We start from the raw sequence: 19,112 nt of genomic DNA, 5'->3' as shown, positions 1-19,112 counted from the left end.
CTTTTGAGGATACAAATATTCCACTTACATACCAAAAAAAAAAAATTAAATTTTTCTTTTTGAATTTCATAAAACTCATTATACGTAGCACAGTTGCTCATTTTGAAAGTTATAGTTTAAATCGCATGATATAGTAGCTTTAAAAATGTAAAAGATATGTCTTACCTCTTCCCACTGATGTATGTATCTAATTAACCTTGAAAGTCGTAATAAACGCAAGAGACTGAGAATTTTTGTAAACCTCACAATGCGAAGTGCCCTGGCTGTCTTGTAAACTTCTGAATCCATTCCTTTTTCTACAATGAGAAAGATATAATCCACTGGGATTGATGAGATGAAGTCAACCACAAACCAGCTTTTTAAATAATTCATCTTGATCACTTTAGGGTCCAGGATGATTTCAGAACTATCTTCATTGACAGTCCCAGTCCTGAAATTCATGATCAAGTCCAAAAGGAAAACTGTATCTGAAGCCACATTGAAAATAATCCATGGTGTTGTTGTCTGTTCTGTAAAGAATGTGATTCCAACTGGTATGATGACCAGATTTCCAACCATCATTATAAGCATTATTAAATCCCAATAAAACCTACAATAAATAAAAAAAATCAGATTTTAAGATGTAGACAATGACCAGCCTGCTCTCCCTGCCCCCCACCACCATAAAAATTATTACTGACTTATGGTTAAATAAATGACTAGAAGAACAGAATGTCAGTTTGGTAAATAAGGTAGCTCCTTCAGTGGCCATAAAGTTAAATCTAAGTAAAATTAATATATTCCTAAAGCAAGGCATTGTGATTATAGAATTCTAAAAATTACTTTCTATAAAATGTTATAGAAATAAATTCATGAACACCCATACCCCCATTTATCTGATAAAGAAGCAAAAATAAACTCCCCTATAGTTAATATACAATATGGATGAAAACAAGGGAGAAGATCCAGAAGATCTATCTTTAAAAAAGCTACCTTTGAGAAGACTCTTTGGAGGTGTTTTGAAGTACTTTATATGTAAAATTACCAATCATAGATTAGAATAAACAGTAATAAATAGGGCACATGAACAATATTGGTACTGCAGATTTATCTCTAGAACTACAGATTAGGTCAACCATAAATTCTAGAACCTCCATAGCTTCACAGCACTCCAAATATTTATGCTTTATTCTTCTTAATTTGAAATGAGAAAACTAATTTTGTTCTGAGGCTGAAAATACTTGAACTCACTCTAGGTTTGAAACTAGAATCTAGCTAAAATTTGCACTTTTGTCACTGCTTCATTGAACAACTTTAAATATATTGCCACTATTTTTCCAAACAATACTTTCCTTAAAATTTCTGATTTAATTTTCAACACAGCTATGATTACTAACTACCTTTTGAAACACTCTTATCCCACCTTATTTTAAAATTAGGAAATTTATTCCAGGTTAATATAGCATTAATATATAGTTAATATTTATTAATATAGAATAAATTCAGCAGAGATTATTGTATTATTCTCATTTGGTTTCTTTCAAAGTCTATTGACACTGTATTTAGACTAGATAATAGACTATACTTGTTACAGTATATACTTATAAAAATAAAGAAACAAATCAACTAATACAACTCTATAGTCATAAAATAGTCTCTGGAAACATGAGCTACTTCATTCTAGTCGAAGGTGTACTCTCTTAGCAGTTGTGTTACAAAAATGGTATAAACTTTCATGACATTTCTGTTAACCAAGATATTATTTTACATTAATTCTCCTACTTAGACTATTTGGGCTACATTTTGGTAAGGTATACATTTGCATGAACCTTTCAAAGTTATTATCATTCCTAATTATGAGTGACTCCTGGGTTAAAAGCAGTAGTACAAGAAAGAACTATAACAGTCCCACTCTGCCCTGTTTTCTACCCCCCACCCCAGGATTATATAAAAGATAAATGTTTGTCATTCTGAAGATTTCACCAGTCTTTCCATCAAAACTTACCTATAGAGTTATGGACAAGTATACAAATACCCATGTCAATCATACATCATGCCCTGGCAATTTCAATGAAATTTTTTCTCTTTTTTTTCTCCTCTCCTAATGGAAATGCAAAATGTGCCATTTAATACACTAAGGACAGAGGAGAGATGTAGGGCAGATGCAATATTGTAATAGCTGTTTCACAAAAAAGTGACATCACTGAACTCTAAAATGAAATTGTGTGTGCCCTGAGGATTTTCACTTTACTGGACACTCTTATCAGTCTCTTCTCTGCCCTCCTCTCTGCTTTCCCCTGAAAGGCTGCTGTTCCCTTGGGTGTTACACATAGCCCTTTTATCTTCTATTCTACACATGCTCTTTGGGCAATATTATACACTCATCCATGTCTTTAATGATTAATTCATAATTGATGACTACAAAAGCATTATCTCCAGTCCATTCCTGTATTCTAAGCCTCCTAATCCTTATAATAGCAGTCTATTAAATCTGTCCCCTTGCATATCTCACACTCATGTCAAACAGCATGCCCAAGCTCAATCTCATCACCTTCCCTCCCACAGACATCCACCAGATATTCCGTGTCAGAGAATGGAACAACGCTCTACCTGATTTGCAAGCCAGAAACCTTGGAACCATCCTAGATAACCCCTGGCCTGAAATCTACTTAATCTCATTATTCAATCAATTACCGAGGCTTTTTGGTTCTAACATGTAGATGTAAGTTGTATTCATCCATTTGTCCTTTATCATTCCCACTGCAGCTGTCTTCAACCAGAAATTCTCAACAGTTGCTTAATTTAGAGACAAGTTACTTAAATTCTCTAATCCTAATTTTTTTCATTTGTAAAATAAAGATTATTATAGAACCAAATGTGTAGGGTTTTACAGATTAAAAAAAAAAAAACAACACTATATGAAAATCACAGCTCCTAGCAGAGAACAAGCTGTGGCACACGATGCTGGTAACATACTTAGTATTCATCTACTTTTCCTTGCTTACCAAAAGATATCCAATTTGGGGAAAGCAGTCAGGAGCCCTTTGAAAAATACTCACTTTTACATACATGCTTGTATTTCTGTTACTAAGATAGAAGCTATTTTTAAGGAAAACTCATACTCTATCCTTCTTAGTCAACAGAAATGAAAAGGATGAGTGCCATCCACTCTTTATTTTAGCAATAATGTTTGCCACACCGTAGCTTTTTATGTGGTGCTTACTATGGATTGAAGCCATTAGATATCAATATGTATCAATATGAAGCTCAATTAAACCTTATAATTTCCTTTTAAAGTATCATTGACCATATTTTGCGGTCATAAACACAATTCTATAGACTTTGCATAATATAACACTTTCTTTGGTTAACATGGATTCATTCCTTAGCTAGCCAAGGAAAATACAGTTATCACCCACTCTAGAAGTTGCTTTAAAAAACAGCAATGAATATGTTCCTGAAAACTGACCTCATGAGACTCTCATGCCTCCCTGCCCACGAGTTTCTCTTAGCTTTTTGCTCTGAAAATTTCTTTGGATACTCAGGCCCTCCCTTTTCCTTAACTCTCAATTTCTATGTCTTGTACATTTTATTACAGAATTGTCTTTCCTAACCACTCCCTCTTTGCATTCCCATTGTTATCTCTCTAGTTTGGGCAGAGCTAGCTCTTGCTTGGAATATCTCAAAGAGTCTCCTGTCTATGGAATCTGATCAATTCTACCTGCCAGTACCAGAGCGACCATCTAACGTGTAACTTACCAGGTCAAAACCATCATGGACCCTCTCAATTAAGTAAAAACATCAAGGCATTCCCTGATATAGCCTCCTCCTCCCTTCCCCGTCTCTTCTTTAACCCTTTATGGCAAGTACCTCATAGCTCAAGCAAGAGTACTTGCTCTTACCTTGCCATCATGCACACCTAGGTACACATACAGGAGATATGGTTACTTCCATTCTACCTGTTCCTTTTCGTATCAGCGTTCTACCTGTCCTTCAAGTCCCATTCTGGCAATGAATTTCTTAGTTTTTTTTTTTTCTTTTACAACTTCCAGAGCAACGTTTATTTTCAGTATGCTTCTTATTTCACTTTTGCTTTTGTTACTATTTGCCTTTGTTTCCTCCTTGGATTTAAGTTCTTTGAAGTTCAAAACTATATTGTCTTCTGTTTAATTTCTGCATAATGTAGACAGTATCCAGGACAGCAAGTGCTAAGAAGATATATTCATTAAATTTTAAGTGGAAACATACACTTCATGAGGAGATTTAAAGAAATCCTTTTTTAATAAGTCAAAGGCCATTAATGCAGTAAATACTTTGCCAATATATCTTTTATATAACTCTAGATTTTTATTCATTGAGGGCTTTTATAATATAGAATACATGAAAATAAATAGGAAACAAAGAGATTAAAAATATGTTCTGAGGTCAGACCGCCTGCAAACTAAACAATTTTGGATTTGCACCTGGTTTTGAATGTTACAAAAACCCCCTCTTATTCATCTTGCTCTAGAGAGACTGTATTTGTCAAAGATCTTGATTGCACTTTGAAGGCAGCCTAGGGTTCAAATCCTAGTTCCACTAGCTGTGTGGTTTGGAGCAGGGTATTTAACTGCTGTGAATTTCAATTTTCTCCTACTACTCTCAGAGTTTCTCTTCCAGGAGGACTGCATACAATGATGTGTGCAAAGCATATAGAACCTGTGATATAGAAAGTCAACTTTGTCTGTAAAACCAACACTCACTGCAAAGCCAAGTCTTGACAATTACAGTAGAATAATAACCTAGGTAATCATTTTTACTTTATACTAAGAGTAGATAGAATATACAAAATAAAATGGTATTTCAGTCATAATAGTTACTAAAACTATGGTCACTTTAATTACTAATAAATAATTTTCACAGACAAATTATTTTTATGTTAAGAATTCATTTCTCCCTTAAGTTTTTAGAAGAGAAAAAGTGGCATTGCAAAGATTAGTCCATGATCTTAACTGTGAAGAATTCAGAATTCAGTCATGCTCCTTTCTTTTTACCCACTTGGATCTCTCTCAGGCTTGTGGTGAATAAAGACCACACTTTTGTCCTAACAAGAATTTCGCACTCTTTCAGGTTCCCCTGCCCCCTTATGACATCTGCTCTAGTTGAAGTAATCTGATGTCAGACGTTTCTACCCCAAAGTCTTAAAGAGATTAAAACAATTCCCATATTTCACTACTGAAGATGCTTATCTTTAAATTTTTGTCTCTAAGTATTGAGTAAAAGGTTCTCTTCTCCCCTCTCTCTGATGAAGTAAATATTTGTCATTAAATGGAATGGAGGAAGGGACTTCTGGTCAAACCCTGAAATGGGACCAGATTTATACATGGCTACTCTTTTGCCTGTTGTTGAAATCAACTGATGCGACAAACCTGTCCCACTATTCACACTTGAGTCACTCCTAACAATTATGTCTTTAGATGTCAAACATAAATTGGGCATACACTTGTAAACCAACTTATTTATCAATCTAAACAAATAAACAAATGTCCAGCTGGATTTACTTTTTATAAAACACATAGTCCTTGCAATTATATTTTAAATTTTATTTAAAACTGATTCAATTTTCAAAAGTCCAATTAACAGCCTGATTATTAGGCACATATCTCTTGAAAAATAACAAGAAGTGTCTTCTCTTAAATGCTAGGTCCTCTTCCTAGTACTGTCAGTGGCAATTCACCCCACCAAGTCTCAGCAGCCAACACCTGAGCTTTGATCTAATGGGTTCTCAGACATCCTTTGTCACCTTGCAAACATCATTATTTAGAATATTGACACTGGGACTGACGTTCTGTAGGACATATGCCTATCCTAAACCTTGCAAAGAAGTTTTCTAGGTCAGGTCTATTATTTAGTCTAATGCCTTGCTATCTTGCAAGGACAAATTCATTGTCTATGGCGGGTGGGGAGTGAAGAGATCAGAAAACACAGACAACTTAAATATGGGTATTTTGAAGTGAAAATACACTAGCTTTCTTAATAAAGATCCCAGTTGTAGGAAAGTTTAGCCTAACTTATGGATAAAACTAACTTAAACCATATTTGAAGACAAATGATTTCTGGTAAATAGCAATTTACCCAATAAAAACTTGAGATGGGTGGGAGGTACATTATGTTTTAGCTATCTTATTTATTAAAATGAGCTAATGAGACAGAAACTTAATCCCTACGAAGGTATTAAGATCTGCACCAGTACAGGAAAAAGTAAACACGTTTTTTCTACTTCCCCCTTCCTCTGAAACTGAACTTTATTCTTTGTGTGTTAATCTTCTAACTGCCAATATTAACAGCCTTATATTGGTCCATGAACTCTTGTTTGTGGCACTTTACAACTTTGTTCACTCCTCCTACTTGAAACTCTCCCAAATCTTCAGTTTCTATGATTCTGCATTTTCGTAGTTTCTCACTCATATTTATATATTAGCAGAAATTAATTTTCCTCAAGCTTTACGTGACTTCTCTTCTTCCACCATTCAAGTTGGCATTCTACATTACTATCTCATCCCACTTTTCATCCCCGTATTCACTCACTCATTGGTCTCATCAGTCGCCACAGGCTAAACTGATACCGTAAAGTAAATTGTGCTCAACTCTATCACTGGCCTTAACCTCTGAGATGGAGTCATGCATTTCTAACTACATCCTGCATAGTTAGTGGCCTCTAAGTGTTCCAGTGGAATAGCCATCTCAACAGGCTGAAATCCAAACCAATGAACCTTACGGCCCCCAAATAATTCTCCTGATATTTGTATGTCTGTTTATTGTAGCATAGCTTCTTCCTTTTTTTATTTTCGTTAGCCAGCCACTAGGCATAAAATTTAAAAGTTATCCCTGATTCCTCTGTTCACCCAGCTCTGACCTTTGATCCTTTGCCGAGCCTTACATTCCTTCTAATACAATAGAAGCTTTTCATTTTGTTCCATTGCCATCATCTTCTATGAAGTTTTTATTACATCATTATTCTGCTTACTAATTTTCCTGTTTCTACCTGCCCCAGGAAATTACTTCCTATTTATATCCAACAGACTTTTCCTATTGCTTGCAAAATGAAATGTAATCATTCAAAATCCTCTAGAGTATGTCCCAATTCTATATCTCAAAGCTTAACTTTTTGTACATGCATGATCCTCAGCTAAATTAAAAAAGACCCTGTTTTTCAGACTTTTCATCTTTGTCATTGCCCAACAGATGTCTGGGATTTCCTTTCCTAAAACCCAAACTCAACCTCTACACTTCCTAACATTATTTCAGTGGTCAACTTAAATGCCAGTTTCTTCACAGTACCCTCTTTTATCCCACCCCCAGATCAGTTGGAGTTTATCTCCTCCCTGCCCCAACTCCTACTTCAATCTCTCTCTGAGATCTCCAGCATTTGAGGACAACAACTAGTGAACACTGAATAACTCACCATAATGACGTGTCGGTAATAATTTGATAAAGACCATTCAATAAACGTCTGAAAACACTGCTTTTGTGCTCATTCCAAGCCAAACTCTATGCCAATTTTCTTTACACTTAAATTGCCTAGCAAATAGTATACATGTGTCTGATTTCCCAATGATCAAATTCCAAATTAATCACATTTATGTTAATGAGGTTTTACTACAATATTATAAGATTTTAATTAAAACACATATGATCATTTGTTTTTTTGGATGGTTTGGAAATTAAATAGGTACAAGCCTTTTTTTACTTCTTCTTGAGTGGTATGGCATATCTTTAAACTATGCTAAATTCTTGCTTTAGACAACAGGAAGAAAGATGTCATTCAAGGGTACTTTCATTATGTCATTCAAATTTACTTCAAATGAAGCCCACAACTTTCATTCCTTTGAACCAAAACATCCACTTATCCATAAATGTCCCACTCGAAATACATTTCTATAAGTCTATAGCTTTTTTAAAAAATAACTTTATTTTATTTTATTTATTTTTGTCTGCGTTGGGTCTTCGTTGCTGTGCATGGGCTTTCTCTAGTTGCGGCGAGCGGGGGCTACTCTTCGTTGTGGTGCGTGGGCTTCTCAGCGGTTGCTTCTCTTGTTACGGAGCACGGGCTCTAGGCGTGCGGGCTTCAGTAGTTGTGGCTTCTGGGCTCTAGAGCGCAGGCTCAGTAGTTGTGCTGCATGGGCTTAGTTGCTCCTCGGCATGTGGGATCTTCCTGGACCAGGGCTCGAACCCCTATCCCCTGCATTGGCAGGCAGATTCTTAACCACGGCGCCACCAGGAAAGTCCCAGTCTATAGCTTTAATCAGAAGTTACAGAATGAAGCAGAACTCCCTGAGAATTAAGCAGGTCTATGCTGCGGTACTCTCCTTATGATGACATATAGATTTTCCATAAAAATAAAAGTCCTAAATGTATAAAAGGTGAGTAGAAAATGTGTAAAATAGCTCCTAGTGTTTAAATTTAGAGTTCTTAAAAAAGTCCAACGTAAACCTACTCCTTAGCTTCTTAGTATTTTTTTTAATTTATCAATGTGTGATTTTTAAAACTTTTATTCTCTCCTTTGACAGTCAGCACTTTAATTCTTTAAGGAAAACAGAAATATTGTCAGAGGTCATGTCAACCAAAATGTGTCCTAGTACCATTCACTCCAGTATAAAATTCAGTAAGTTGAGTCTATTTTTTAACTGTTTCCAGGGACAGACTAAAGGACATTAGGTGATCACACTGACGGACAGTCCCATGACATAGACAATGAACACACCTTTATTTTGAAGCTCAGTTAAATGACTACTAGTTGATAAGGGCTTTATATTTGTTGATACACTTTCATCCAACCACTTTGAAATTTTGAAAAGGAAGGTGACTGATTCTTCCCTGTCTAAATACATAGCTAACTTAAGGTGTATTCAGGTTTGGAAGTTTCAATTTCAGAATAATTCTCCTCTCATAAGCTTCCCACCACATGGCTTATTTTCAAATCATCCATTTTATCTTCCTGTGGCTGATAATACATGTCCCTGTGTTTCTTGTTACTCTACAGATCTCAATAAATCCTTATCCTCTTTGTCCTTTCTAAGCTGCGATGCCATGTAGATCTTTTGCATTATTGCTCCAGTTTGAGGATGTGATGGAAGGTTCAGAATCAATGTCCAAACACATTATTGTGTCTGGAAGTCTACAAAATGTCTGCATTTTACAGAAGTTTTGGAATGTGCCAATGATTCTCATTTTTATATATAATAATACCTCATTGAATTTTGAAAAGAAAAGCAGCATCAAGGCAATGAAGTGTAAGTAATATTTATTAGATAATAGGCATTTTGTAAACATTGTTTCATTTGATATTCAAAACAACCAAAGAGGTAGGCAGCATAACCTAAATTTAACAAGAGGAAACTGAATCTCATCCAGCAAAAGACTTTTCTTAAATTCTTGTAGACAGGAAATGAGAAAAATTGCTTTGAACCCACGACCAATTCCCATGCTTACACTCCTTCTACACTATTCAATGCCTGAATAAATGATTCAAGGATTTTAAGAGTAGTATTAAAAAACAACAACAACTTTCCCACAATATAGCCATATGTTCACCTGCCCTTATCAGTCACCCATCTGAAATGAGAACAAAATTGTTTCACAAGGAAAAGCCTAAACCCTGAAGGGAAGTAGACTGTGGTGCTGCAGCTATGGCTCCATGGCTGGGCTTTGGTTTCTGTGCCTTTCCATGCAGAAACCATTGAGAGTTTACCTACATCCCCAGAGAATCAACATGATAGTTCATCTGTCCCTACACCCATATAGGACCACACATCTTCAAATAAAGGAACTATGGGATTACCGGCTTCAAACTCTTTCTGCCTTGACCTACAAAGATATCTCACTACTGTATAAACCGAAGTTAGTTCAGACGCTCTATAGTTAAAAAGCGCTTGGAAAGCAAGAGTCAAATTTAGTATCAACCAAATATTTTCTCCAAATAGTTACATTATAATAATTCCAACAAATATGTATTGGCTATCTTCCACATAGTACATATTGTTCTAAACATTCTGAGAAATGCAAACATAAATTATAAACAAACTCTGCAATGAAGAACTTCCTACTTAATAGGAAAACAAAGACTTGTACTTATTAAATAAGACTAGGAGAGAATTTAAGACATGTTCTAAATAGTACACTACAGGTACCCTGGGTTTCCCAAAGAGAGAAACAATTGGTCAGCTATTTAAAGAAACTATTATTATTAAAGAAACTCAAAGACAGCATTTGCTGAGGAGCTCCTAGGTTGCATTTTACTCACGGCACAAACATTAATTTATGAACATGTATGTGCAGCTTCCTGGGCTCGTCATTATACATACAAAGAGAATTAGACACGGACCCAGTCCTCAAGAAAATAAGGACTAGGGAAGACAAACAATCAATAATGTCTTCTAAAACAGGCTTATAAAAGAGCAATACTGAGGCACACAAAGGAGACAGTGATCAAGTATTACTCGGGGGAAGGATAGGAGAAGTGGGCAGGATTTCACAGTTAAGAGTTGATACTTTCCCTACACAACTGTAAAAACTTGTTTTGGTGTATACACTACACCACAAACATTTATTGCTCACCAAAACTGTGCTAGTTTCTAGGTTGCCACTAGGCACGCACTAGAGTTGCCACCAGAATACCAAGAGAAATAGACACAAAATAGGGAGGTAAAGGGAATAAATGCCATGAAAAGTTAAAAGGTCTGGTGATGTATTTACTTTTTAGTTAATGTTTTAGCTCCAAGGGTATATCAAGTGTTTTCTCTTCATAAATTTTAAAATTTTGTTTTCCCAGTTAAGATGAAGGACCATGATCAAGAACAGCCAAGAATGTGATCAAATAAAAGCTCAATTAAAAAATGTTAAGTTCTGGGCTTCCCTGGTGGCGCAGTGGTTGAGAGTCCGTCTGCCGATGCAGGGGACACGGGTTCGTGCCCCGGTCCGGGAAGATCCTACATGCTGCGGAGCGGCTGGGCCCGTGAGCCATGGCCGCTGAGCCTGCGTGTCCAGAGCCTGTGCTCTGCAACAGGAGAGGCCACAACAGTGAGAGGCCCGCGTACCGCAAAAAAAAAAGTTAAGTTCTGTTTACAGTTATAAATTTCACAGTACCATATTTTTTCTTCAGAATACTTTTTTAAAATAATCAATATCTACTTATCTATTTTAACAGACTTCTGAAGTTAAAGATTAATTTCCACAGGTTTTAGGTTCTATATGCATAAATAGGAATATCACTTCCATTTAGCTGATTTTTTTCCCTAAAACAACAATACCTAAAGATGGCATTTCATACTTGAATTGCATTGAGGTTTTCATCCACTTCCAGCTGCATATTATCTGAGGAGCAGAAGGAGTGATGTGTCAAGGAAGAAAATGCTTCTACCAGGAGCATATGCTCCCAAGTCTGTAACAAGTATCCAGGGTGTGTGGGCAGAGGAGCATTTGCTGTGGAATACTTAAGAATTGAGGACCAAAGTTCTTGAATTGTCTGGGCAACTCACACAAACATTAGGGCATATATTAAGCAGAACTGCCAGTATAATGAGAAATTTTCAGTCACCTACAAAGGAACCAAATAAACACACACTCCAATCCACTTCAGTCCCCACCAACAACTCATATATGTTTGTTTCTGCACAGCTGTAACTAGAAATGTTTGGCCTCTCTTCATTCATCCCTTCCTTCTTCATTCAGTGGCACTTATTAAACCTTTTTTTTTTGCTTCAAAAAGGAAATATATTCACAATAGGAGGTTTCTCAGCAGATAACTGAATCCCATTAATAGGTTGAAGTTACATATACTTTTTTATGCAGCCCAGTGACTTGAAGGAAAATGTTACACTTATTATAAATTTACTAAATTCTTCAAGAGGTTTTTGTGATTTGTACATTTCAGTTTACTTTAAAAGATATGGCTTCTACCTTCAGGTAAGTGACAGGTTGGGTGTTTAGTTTCTTCAACAGCTAAACAAGCAAATAACAAAAACAGGAAACTTGTGAAGAAATATAATCTCAGACTTCTCTTTGTACCAGAGAGATAATTGAAAAAAAAAAAAAAGTAAAGACTCAAGAACTTATCTTATATGTGTGTCAAAGATAGCAATTCTTGAAACAGTTATTTTGTTGTTTTGTGATGACTAATTCAAAAGTCACGATTCCAAAACCCATCTGGTGCTATATGACAACATAGAAGATTAAAAGGAAATAGCAACCTATAGAATACTCTTATGAGAATTAAATCATGCCAAAACTGTTGGCAATTTAAAATTGGTGTAAATGTCTTAATTTACATTTCTACCTATCTCTGACCTTTCCTTTCACTAATCCTCAACCTGATCCCAGAGCTTTAGACAGGCTAATTTAATTATTTATCCTTCATGCAGCCTTTTCTTAATTTCTTCTGCACAACTGCTCCCTGCAAGAGCTTGGAATACACTCCACACCTTTCTTCTCTTCTTAACCTTCTCCATCCTCAAGTGTACCAGCAACTCCTCTAGCCCAGTCCTGAATTCTCTAAGCCACAGGCTCTCCTCTTTTTCCTCCACCTGTGTGGCACATGAACCTTAGAATGTGTTAAGCCTAATCTAAGGGCAAGCAAGAGCATCTCCAAAACATCTTTTTGGATGGGACTGAGGGGGTGGCAAGCTTTCAGTATGGGAAAGGGATTTAAGAGGATTTGAAGTAAAACTATTTCCTTAGCCAGCACATTGTTTTTGCTGAATTAGTTTAATTATGGGTCGATAAAAAATAACAATATATCCTAAAGAGACTTAACACTTCACACAAGATTGCAAAAATCATTTGGGTGGGCATAAGCTCTCACAAGCCATCCCTTGATATTTTTATGGAGAGCAATGATCATTCTATTGCATTTGAAGAAAACCTGCAACAGTGTAGTGCACATAGTAAGCCCTAGAGAAGCATTCAGGGACTGAATGAAGAAATCACCTCCAGGCTTGGCCAGGTGCCCCAAGCATACAGTCCCTAAGTACCTTGGCTTTTCCTTCACACACAAAAAAATGCTTTGTATTTTCATATGCATGTGGACGATTTTTCTAAGGTCTGTTTCTCCAACTACAGTGGATGTACCACAGTCAGGAACTTCATCTATTTATCCTTTCCACTATGTCTCCACTGTCTAACACAATGCCTGCAACTAGAGTGAATTCTCTAAACATCTACTGAATAAAGGAATACATGAATATTCAGGGCCTTAAGAAACAAAGGCACTGTAATGGAATTTCGGTGTACAAGTATCGGTCCCTTGAATGTTTTATTCTGTTTTGGACACATTAATATCATAAAAATATGGACAAACTAGAAAACGTCCAAAAAAGAATAAGGAGGGAAAAGGTAATTAAAAAAAAGGGAAGCCTGACTTGTGAGGAAAGACTCAAAAAGCTGAATACGTAAAACTTGGCTAGATTAAAACTCCGAAGAAATGTGAACAGATTCCACACATTCTTGAAAGTAAACAAGGACTTAGTTTAACCAGTACAGTAAGAGGGTAGAGGAGGAGCCATGGAACTCACACTGGCCGGTCTTACAAACCCCCGCAGCTTCCAAGAAATGAGCCACAGAAGGGCACAGTAACTAATGCTCAGAGGAATAGTTTTCAAACGTCAGGGGCCACTGATCCTAGTGGTTTGTCTTGAGATCAGAACCCAAGGATTGTTTGCTGTGCAACCTGTCAGGAGACCTATGCTGGTATTGGTGAGAGGAAACTGTCATTCTCACATTGCTTGCTGAAAAACAAACATCCAACGGAAAACTATTATACTTGTTTCACACCCGTTTGTCTTATACTGCTCCTCCTTTGAGTTGAAACTGTATGTTAGATTTTAAAAGAATTAAAGCTATTATCTTAGAATATCAAACCCCTTCACACTGAAAACTCTTATGTTTTCAAAAAAAACTGAAAAAAATATAACCACGTGTTGAGGCATTTTAAGTACTAGTACAGTGTCAAGTGTGCTGGAAATATATTAGAGACTGAGGCCCTTAACAAATTTACATCACATTAACTTGTAAAACATGTATTGAAAGAAAATCGTGTCCAGTATCAGCATGAAATGTTTTGCAAGTTATCAACCTGAACATTCTAGAATTCTCTGAATTATAACTTGATGAAATTCCAGGAACTAATACTAGTAAGGTGAATCAACTTTACAGCACTATTTTGTTACCCTTCCAATTGGTTGTCAAAATACTATGACATTGTAGGTGTTTGTCAGACAATAGCTATTTCCCAATTGCTGTAAAACAACTTAGTAGTCACAAAGTATGTTCACGATAATCATTTTCATTTTATTTACTCAACAGTTCTGTGAGACATACATGTTTTATTACCTCTGTGTTTACAGATGAGAAATCTGAAACAAAATGGTATGTGACTTAGCCAAGATCACTTGGCTAGTTAGTAGCTTCTGAAGCTTGAAGCCAGGTTTTCTGGTAACTAACCCAGGATTCTTTCCAGTCTAACATCATGCATCATATTTATTTTACTTTGTATTTATTTGTACTTTTACATAAAAAGCAATATCGTTTATGCCATAGCCATGGCACAATTTTCCTTATATGCTCAGGAATGACTTAATGGAAAATAATTAGTATCAATTATCAAAATAGATAGCCACAAATGCAAAATCATGTATTTCTCTCTGGCTCCACTCCAAATATGTTCTACTATGAAATACTATACTATACTATACTATATACTATACTATACTATATAAATACTATATAAATACTATACTATATAAATACTAATATGTTCTACTATGAAATACTATATACATATTTTCTAATATGAAAATACTCCCATACAGCAGATCCATAATTTGGACTGAGATGATATCCATTTATTAAATTCCAACCTTTATGGATATTACCAGACAAGCAAGCATTCTACTGAGAGACAGGAGTCTTATTTAATAAGCATAATGTTGGCTTTTTGCTTTAATATTTTCCAACTTAACTGCTTTTTCTTTTAGGATAAATTTATAGAAAAATTGTAGTTATGCCTTTAAGCCAAAAATAGTGGTCTGTTATTATCTTGTTGTCAGTTGTATTTTTGTTTATTATTGACCAAACAAGTTTACTGGTGCTAGGGGAAAAAAACCTACCTCAGAATAAGCAGAATAATATAGCAGAAAGAAGACTAGACTGGATGCAGAAATGCTGAAAGTCTGATATTTAATACTCTCTAGACCTTATAATCTTGAGAAAAATCCCCTCAGTATGGATCTCTGTCTTCTCCCCTGTAGAAAGTGAACCTAGATGGGCCCCAACAATCTTCTCAGATCTAAGAGTTTTATTTTGTAGGCGTTATCCGTGTATCAGAGCAAGAAACTGAGAGAACTGAAGCAATTTTTAAGAAATTTAATTATGAAAACTAACTTGGGGAAGGCAGAGAAGAGGAGACAGAATAGTGGGGTGATTGAGCAGGGATAGACTGGGAGTTTGGGATTAGTAGATGCAAACTATTACATATAGAATGGATAAACAACAAGGACCTACTGTATAGCACAGGGAACTATAGTCAATATCCTGGGATAAACCATAATGAAAAAGAATAATATATATGTATATGTGTGTGTGTGTGTGTGTGTATAACTGAGTCACTTTGCTGTACAGCAGAAATTAACACAACATTGTAACTCAACTATACTTCAATAAAAAATAAATTAAGAAAAACAAGAAAAAAGAGAGTAAAGAATCCTTGTGAGGGAAAAATAAGACATAGGACTGTCTGGATTTGGGGAGAAAGAAGTTAAAGGAGTCAAATACACTCCTGTGTCTCACGCCAGAGAAACTAGAAAATGACAACATGAAAGTCTGGAGAGTAGATGTGGGAAAGATTACAAGTTCAGTTTTAGAGATAATGAGTTGAATATGGTTCATATTCATATGACAGAAGACAGTTGGAACTGTAATATTCTAGAACTCAGAAGGGATGTTAGGGCCGGGGAAACAATTTTAAGAGTCTTTGTGTAGATTTGAAAACTGAAACTACGGGAGAACATGAGTCCTTTAAGGGGGACATTATAGGCAGGAAGGAGGAAAGAGCCAAAGTGATGGTCATGAGCCAAGTCCATTCTCGGGCAACGAGAATATGAACCAGGAAATGAGGTTGAGATGGAATTTCTGAGAGAAGGAGGCAGTGGCTTGGCATGGAGAGTACAAGGAGACATCTTTCTAAGAACGATGGAGTGACTAATCCAGGAGAGTTATATAAATTTTGTTCTTATATCTCTTTACAAGTCTTAACAATTAATATATTTCTCTGTCACTTACTTGCACCATTGTGATAGTAAAGTTTTTCTAAAATGAAAGTTGAATATGTTATATGATTCAGTTTTAGGAATAAACACATATTTGTACAAGTCTGTCAGCAGGCTTCATTTCAAATAACCTATGCCAAAGAAGGACAAGCCATTATGTAATAATACTGATCAGTGTGAAATGCTATGTTTGAATAATTCACCTAAATTTAGTATTAGTAGTGGCATATTTTGACTTCAATCCAACAAAATTTTATTTCAATTCAGTAAAATTTTTGATCTTTTATACTTTGCAAGACATCATGAGAAGTGTAAGCAAGATGTATGAAAATGACTAGAATACAAGGTACAACATGATCAATTTGTATGACAATTAATAGAACATAAACAAAGCACTTTGGAAATTCAGGAGAAAGAGAAAGTACTTTAGTTAGTTCAGGGGACTGGAAGAAGCTGCAGAGAATGACATTTAGCTGGTCCAGGGATTTTGATAGGTGAAGATGATGTCGGGGCTAAAGAAAGCATTTCAGATGGAAAAAAAAAATGAATTAGGAAAGGCCCAGAGGGAGTAAATACAGAGACTGTAGCTTCAGCATTTGACTTATTCCTGGCAGACAGTAAGTGCTCCAAACATATTTGTTGTATTGATGAATGAATAAATTAATGAATTAGCAGACAAGCCTTGGAAAGTCAGGATTCTATCAGGATGTAGACTGCATCAAGGTGAATGGAGGTAGTTTTGGTTATTGATGATACTGTTGTTCTCTGCCCACACAGAAGAGTTAAGAAGAATCGCTGTCTTCACTGAAAAACTTGAGCTTGTCAAACTGCAGAAGTCTGACTTTAAAAATTAAGTGAATTATTAAAAATTGTGATGAGAATATTTGCCCTGAATTTCTCACATGTGATACTACAGACACTTCAATAGCTACTGTATCAGCCAAATCTTGAAAAATGTGCATATTGATCATCTAAATTTTTCCAAAGCTTTAATGTTGTTTTCACATTAAGTGTGTATGAAGACTGCATTCATCTTTATGTGCACAGATTAGTTCTCCACCCAACAAGGGGGTCATGAGCAGTGATGCAAGTTGAAGAATCACAAACATGAAGTAAAATGAGTGACGAAATGAGTGTGAATAACTGTATTATTGATCTTAACAGCTGGCTGATTTTCCTAGACTCAGCCAATAATTACTACCAAGCTTTGTGATGAATTCCTAAAAATTCAGTCGAAGACAAAAAATGGAACACACCTGCCTGGAAGGAAGAGAGAAGGGGTTGATGAAGCTAGATCTGACAGGTGGGATATGGACAGGCAAAATGAAAGGGGCAGGGGGAATAAAACACGCCAATATGTAAAGAAGTGTGGAAGTATTTGAAAGGCTGGGCAGAAATCAACCCTTGCAAAGCAGAAGAGTAAATTCTGGAAAGAAGTTGGAAATAGAGAGGAATACGTACAATGGAGTTCCATTAGAAAGGAATTTAAAAGTTGCTAAAAGAATTTGGAGTCAATATGGAATACAATAGGACAGTTTGGAAATTCTTGAATAACTGAATGACATAATGAAATATGATTTTTTCTTTTGGAAAATTTCTGTGAAAGCAATGTAAATTGGAATGGAAAGTGAGTTCTGTTAGGAGGTTATGGCAGCACGAGGTGATGGGGATGATGAGAGTTTGACTTGGTTGGAGACAGTGGGAATAAAGGAGAAAGGGGAAAAGTTCTGCTTTGTGATGATACCTAGTACAAAAGTGGAAGGAAGGATGGAAAGGGAAGCTGATTCTAAGATTTCCAAGCAGAGAACATGGAATAAAGGTGTTAAAGGTGATGCCAGGTACAGAAATGAGTAATTAGGAAGTTCTAACTTATGGTAAGATTTCATTCACATGTGGACATGTTCATTTGGAGGAGGCTGGAAGAACACTCTGGTAAAAATGTTCTGTTTCAGTTGAAAAATGAAATTTGTCTAAAGAGTAAGAAGACTGGAGGTCAGGAGGGGAAGTGCTGGTTTAGGAATCATGTGAGTAGCGATGATGAGTATTGAGTGTAGTGGTAATAAAGGAATAGAGTCTAAGGATAGAGAGCAGGAAGTTCAAGGTTGGAGAAGCACAGATAAAACTAGGAAAAAGCCACAAGGAATGATGCTCAAGATTTGAGAAACATAAAGATGGAGAATAAATTTTTCGATTAATCATGCCAAGATAGGATACCATTATAAAAACAATGGTAGTTAAGCTATTATGAAGAACAAATTACAAATTGTTTATTCTTTTTGTTATCTAGATAACTCTCCCTCTGTGATTGGAGTGAGGGGAGGTGTGTATATTTGTTTACTGTTTTTCAAAACTGGGAGAAATCTGATCATACTTGAAAGTTGATTGTATAGAATCTACTAATAAAAAAATTACTTTGAAGAGTAAATACACAAGAAATGAGGTTGTAGATGAGGGGTGAAAATGGAATACAGACCAAAGGGGAAGAAATTTGCTTTGAATCATGGATTGTGATATATTCAGTCGACATAGATTGAAGGAAAAGGTGGAAAGGCAAATTTAGGAACACAGAGCCAAAAAAAAAAAAAAAAAATCTCTGAATCTTCAAATTATGCTTTATCAAAGTTTTTTTTTCCCTTAAAAAAAAAGTTAATTGAAACATTCTAAATCTAACACATTCTATATATTTTTGAGTTAAACCACAGAAATGAGGAGAGAATTTTAATTCCTAGTGCAGACCCTAGGCTTCTTTGGCTTCCTTAATATTTTAAGGAACATAGCAGTGCATTTTCCTTAAGTGATGTAGATGGAGGCTAACAAGGAATCATATTCCAATAG

The 19,112-nt window shown here is 35.7% G+C and overlaps 1 protein-coding gene across 1 annotated transcript in view; it reads right to left on the bottom strand.

Annotated features, from left to right (window-relative positions):
- HCN1 (hyperpolarization activated cyclic nucleotide gated potassium channel 1) overlaps positions 1 to 19,112 on the bottom strand; it is a 368,665-nt gene that overhangs the window by 318,354 nt on the left and 31,199 nt on the right. Inside the window, exon 2 of the mRNA XM_027101143.1 lies at positions 166 to 589. Within this exon, the coding sequence (XP_026956944.1) occupies positions 166 to 589 (424 nt within the window). The remainder of the gene's footprint in view (positions 1 to 165; positions 590 to 19,112) is intronic.

Source organism: Aethalodelphis obliquidens, unplaced genomic scaffold (genome assembly GCF_003676395.1).
Source record: "Aethalodelphis obliquidens isolate GAN/ISIS:26980383/991018 unplaced genomic scaffold, ASM367639v1 scaffold4, whole genome shotgun sequence".
In the NCBI taxonomy this organism is placed as follows: Eukaryota; Metazoa; Chordata; class Mammalia; order Artiodactyla; family Delphinidae; genus Aethalodelphis; species Aethalodelphis obliquidens.
The sequence above is the reverse complement of the archived record's forward strand: the minus strand, read 5'-3'. Positions and strand labels throughout refer to the sequence as shown.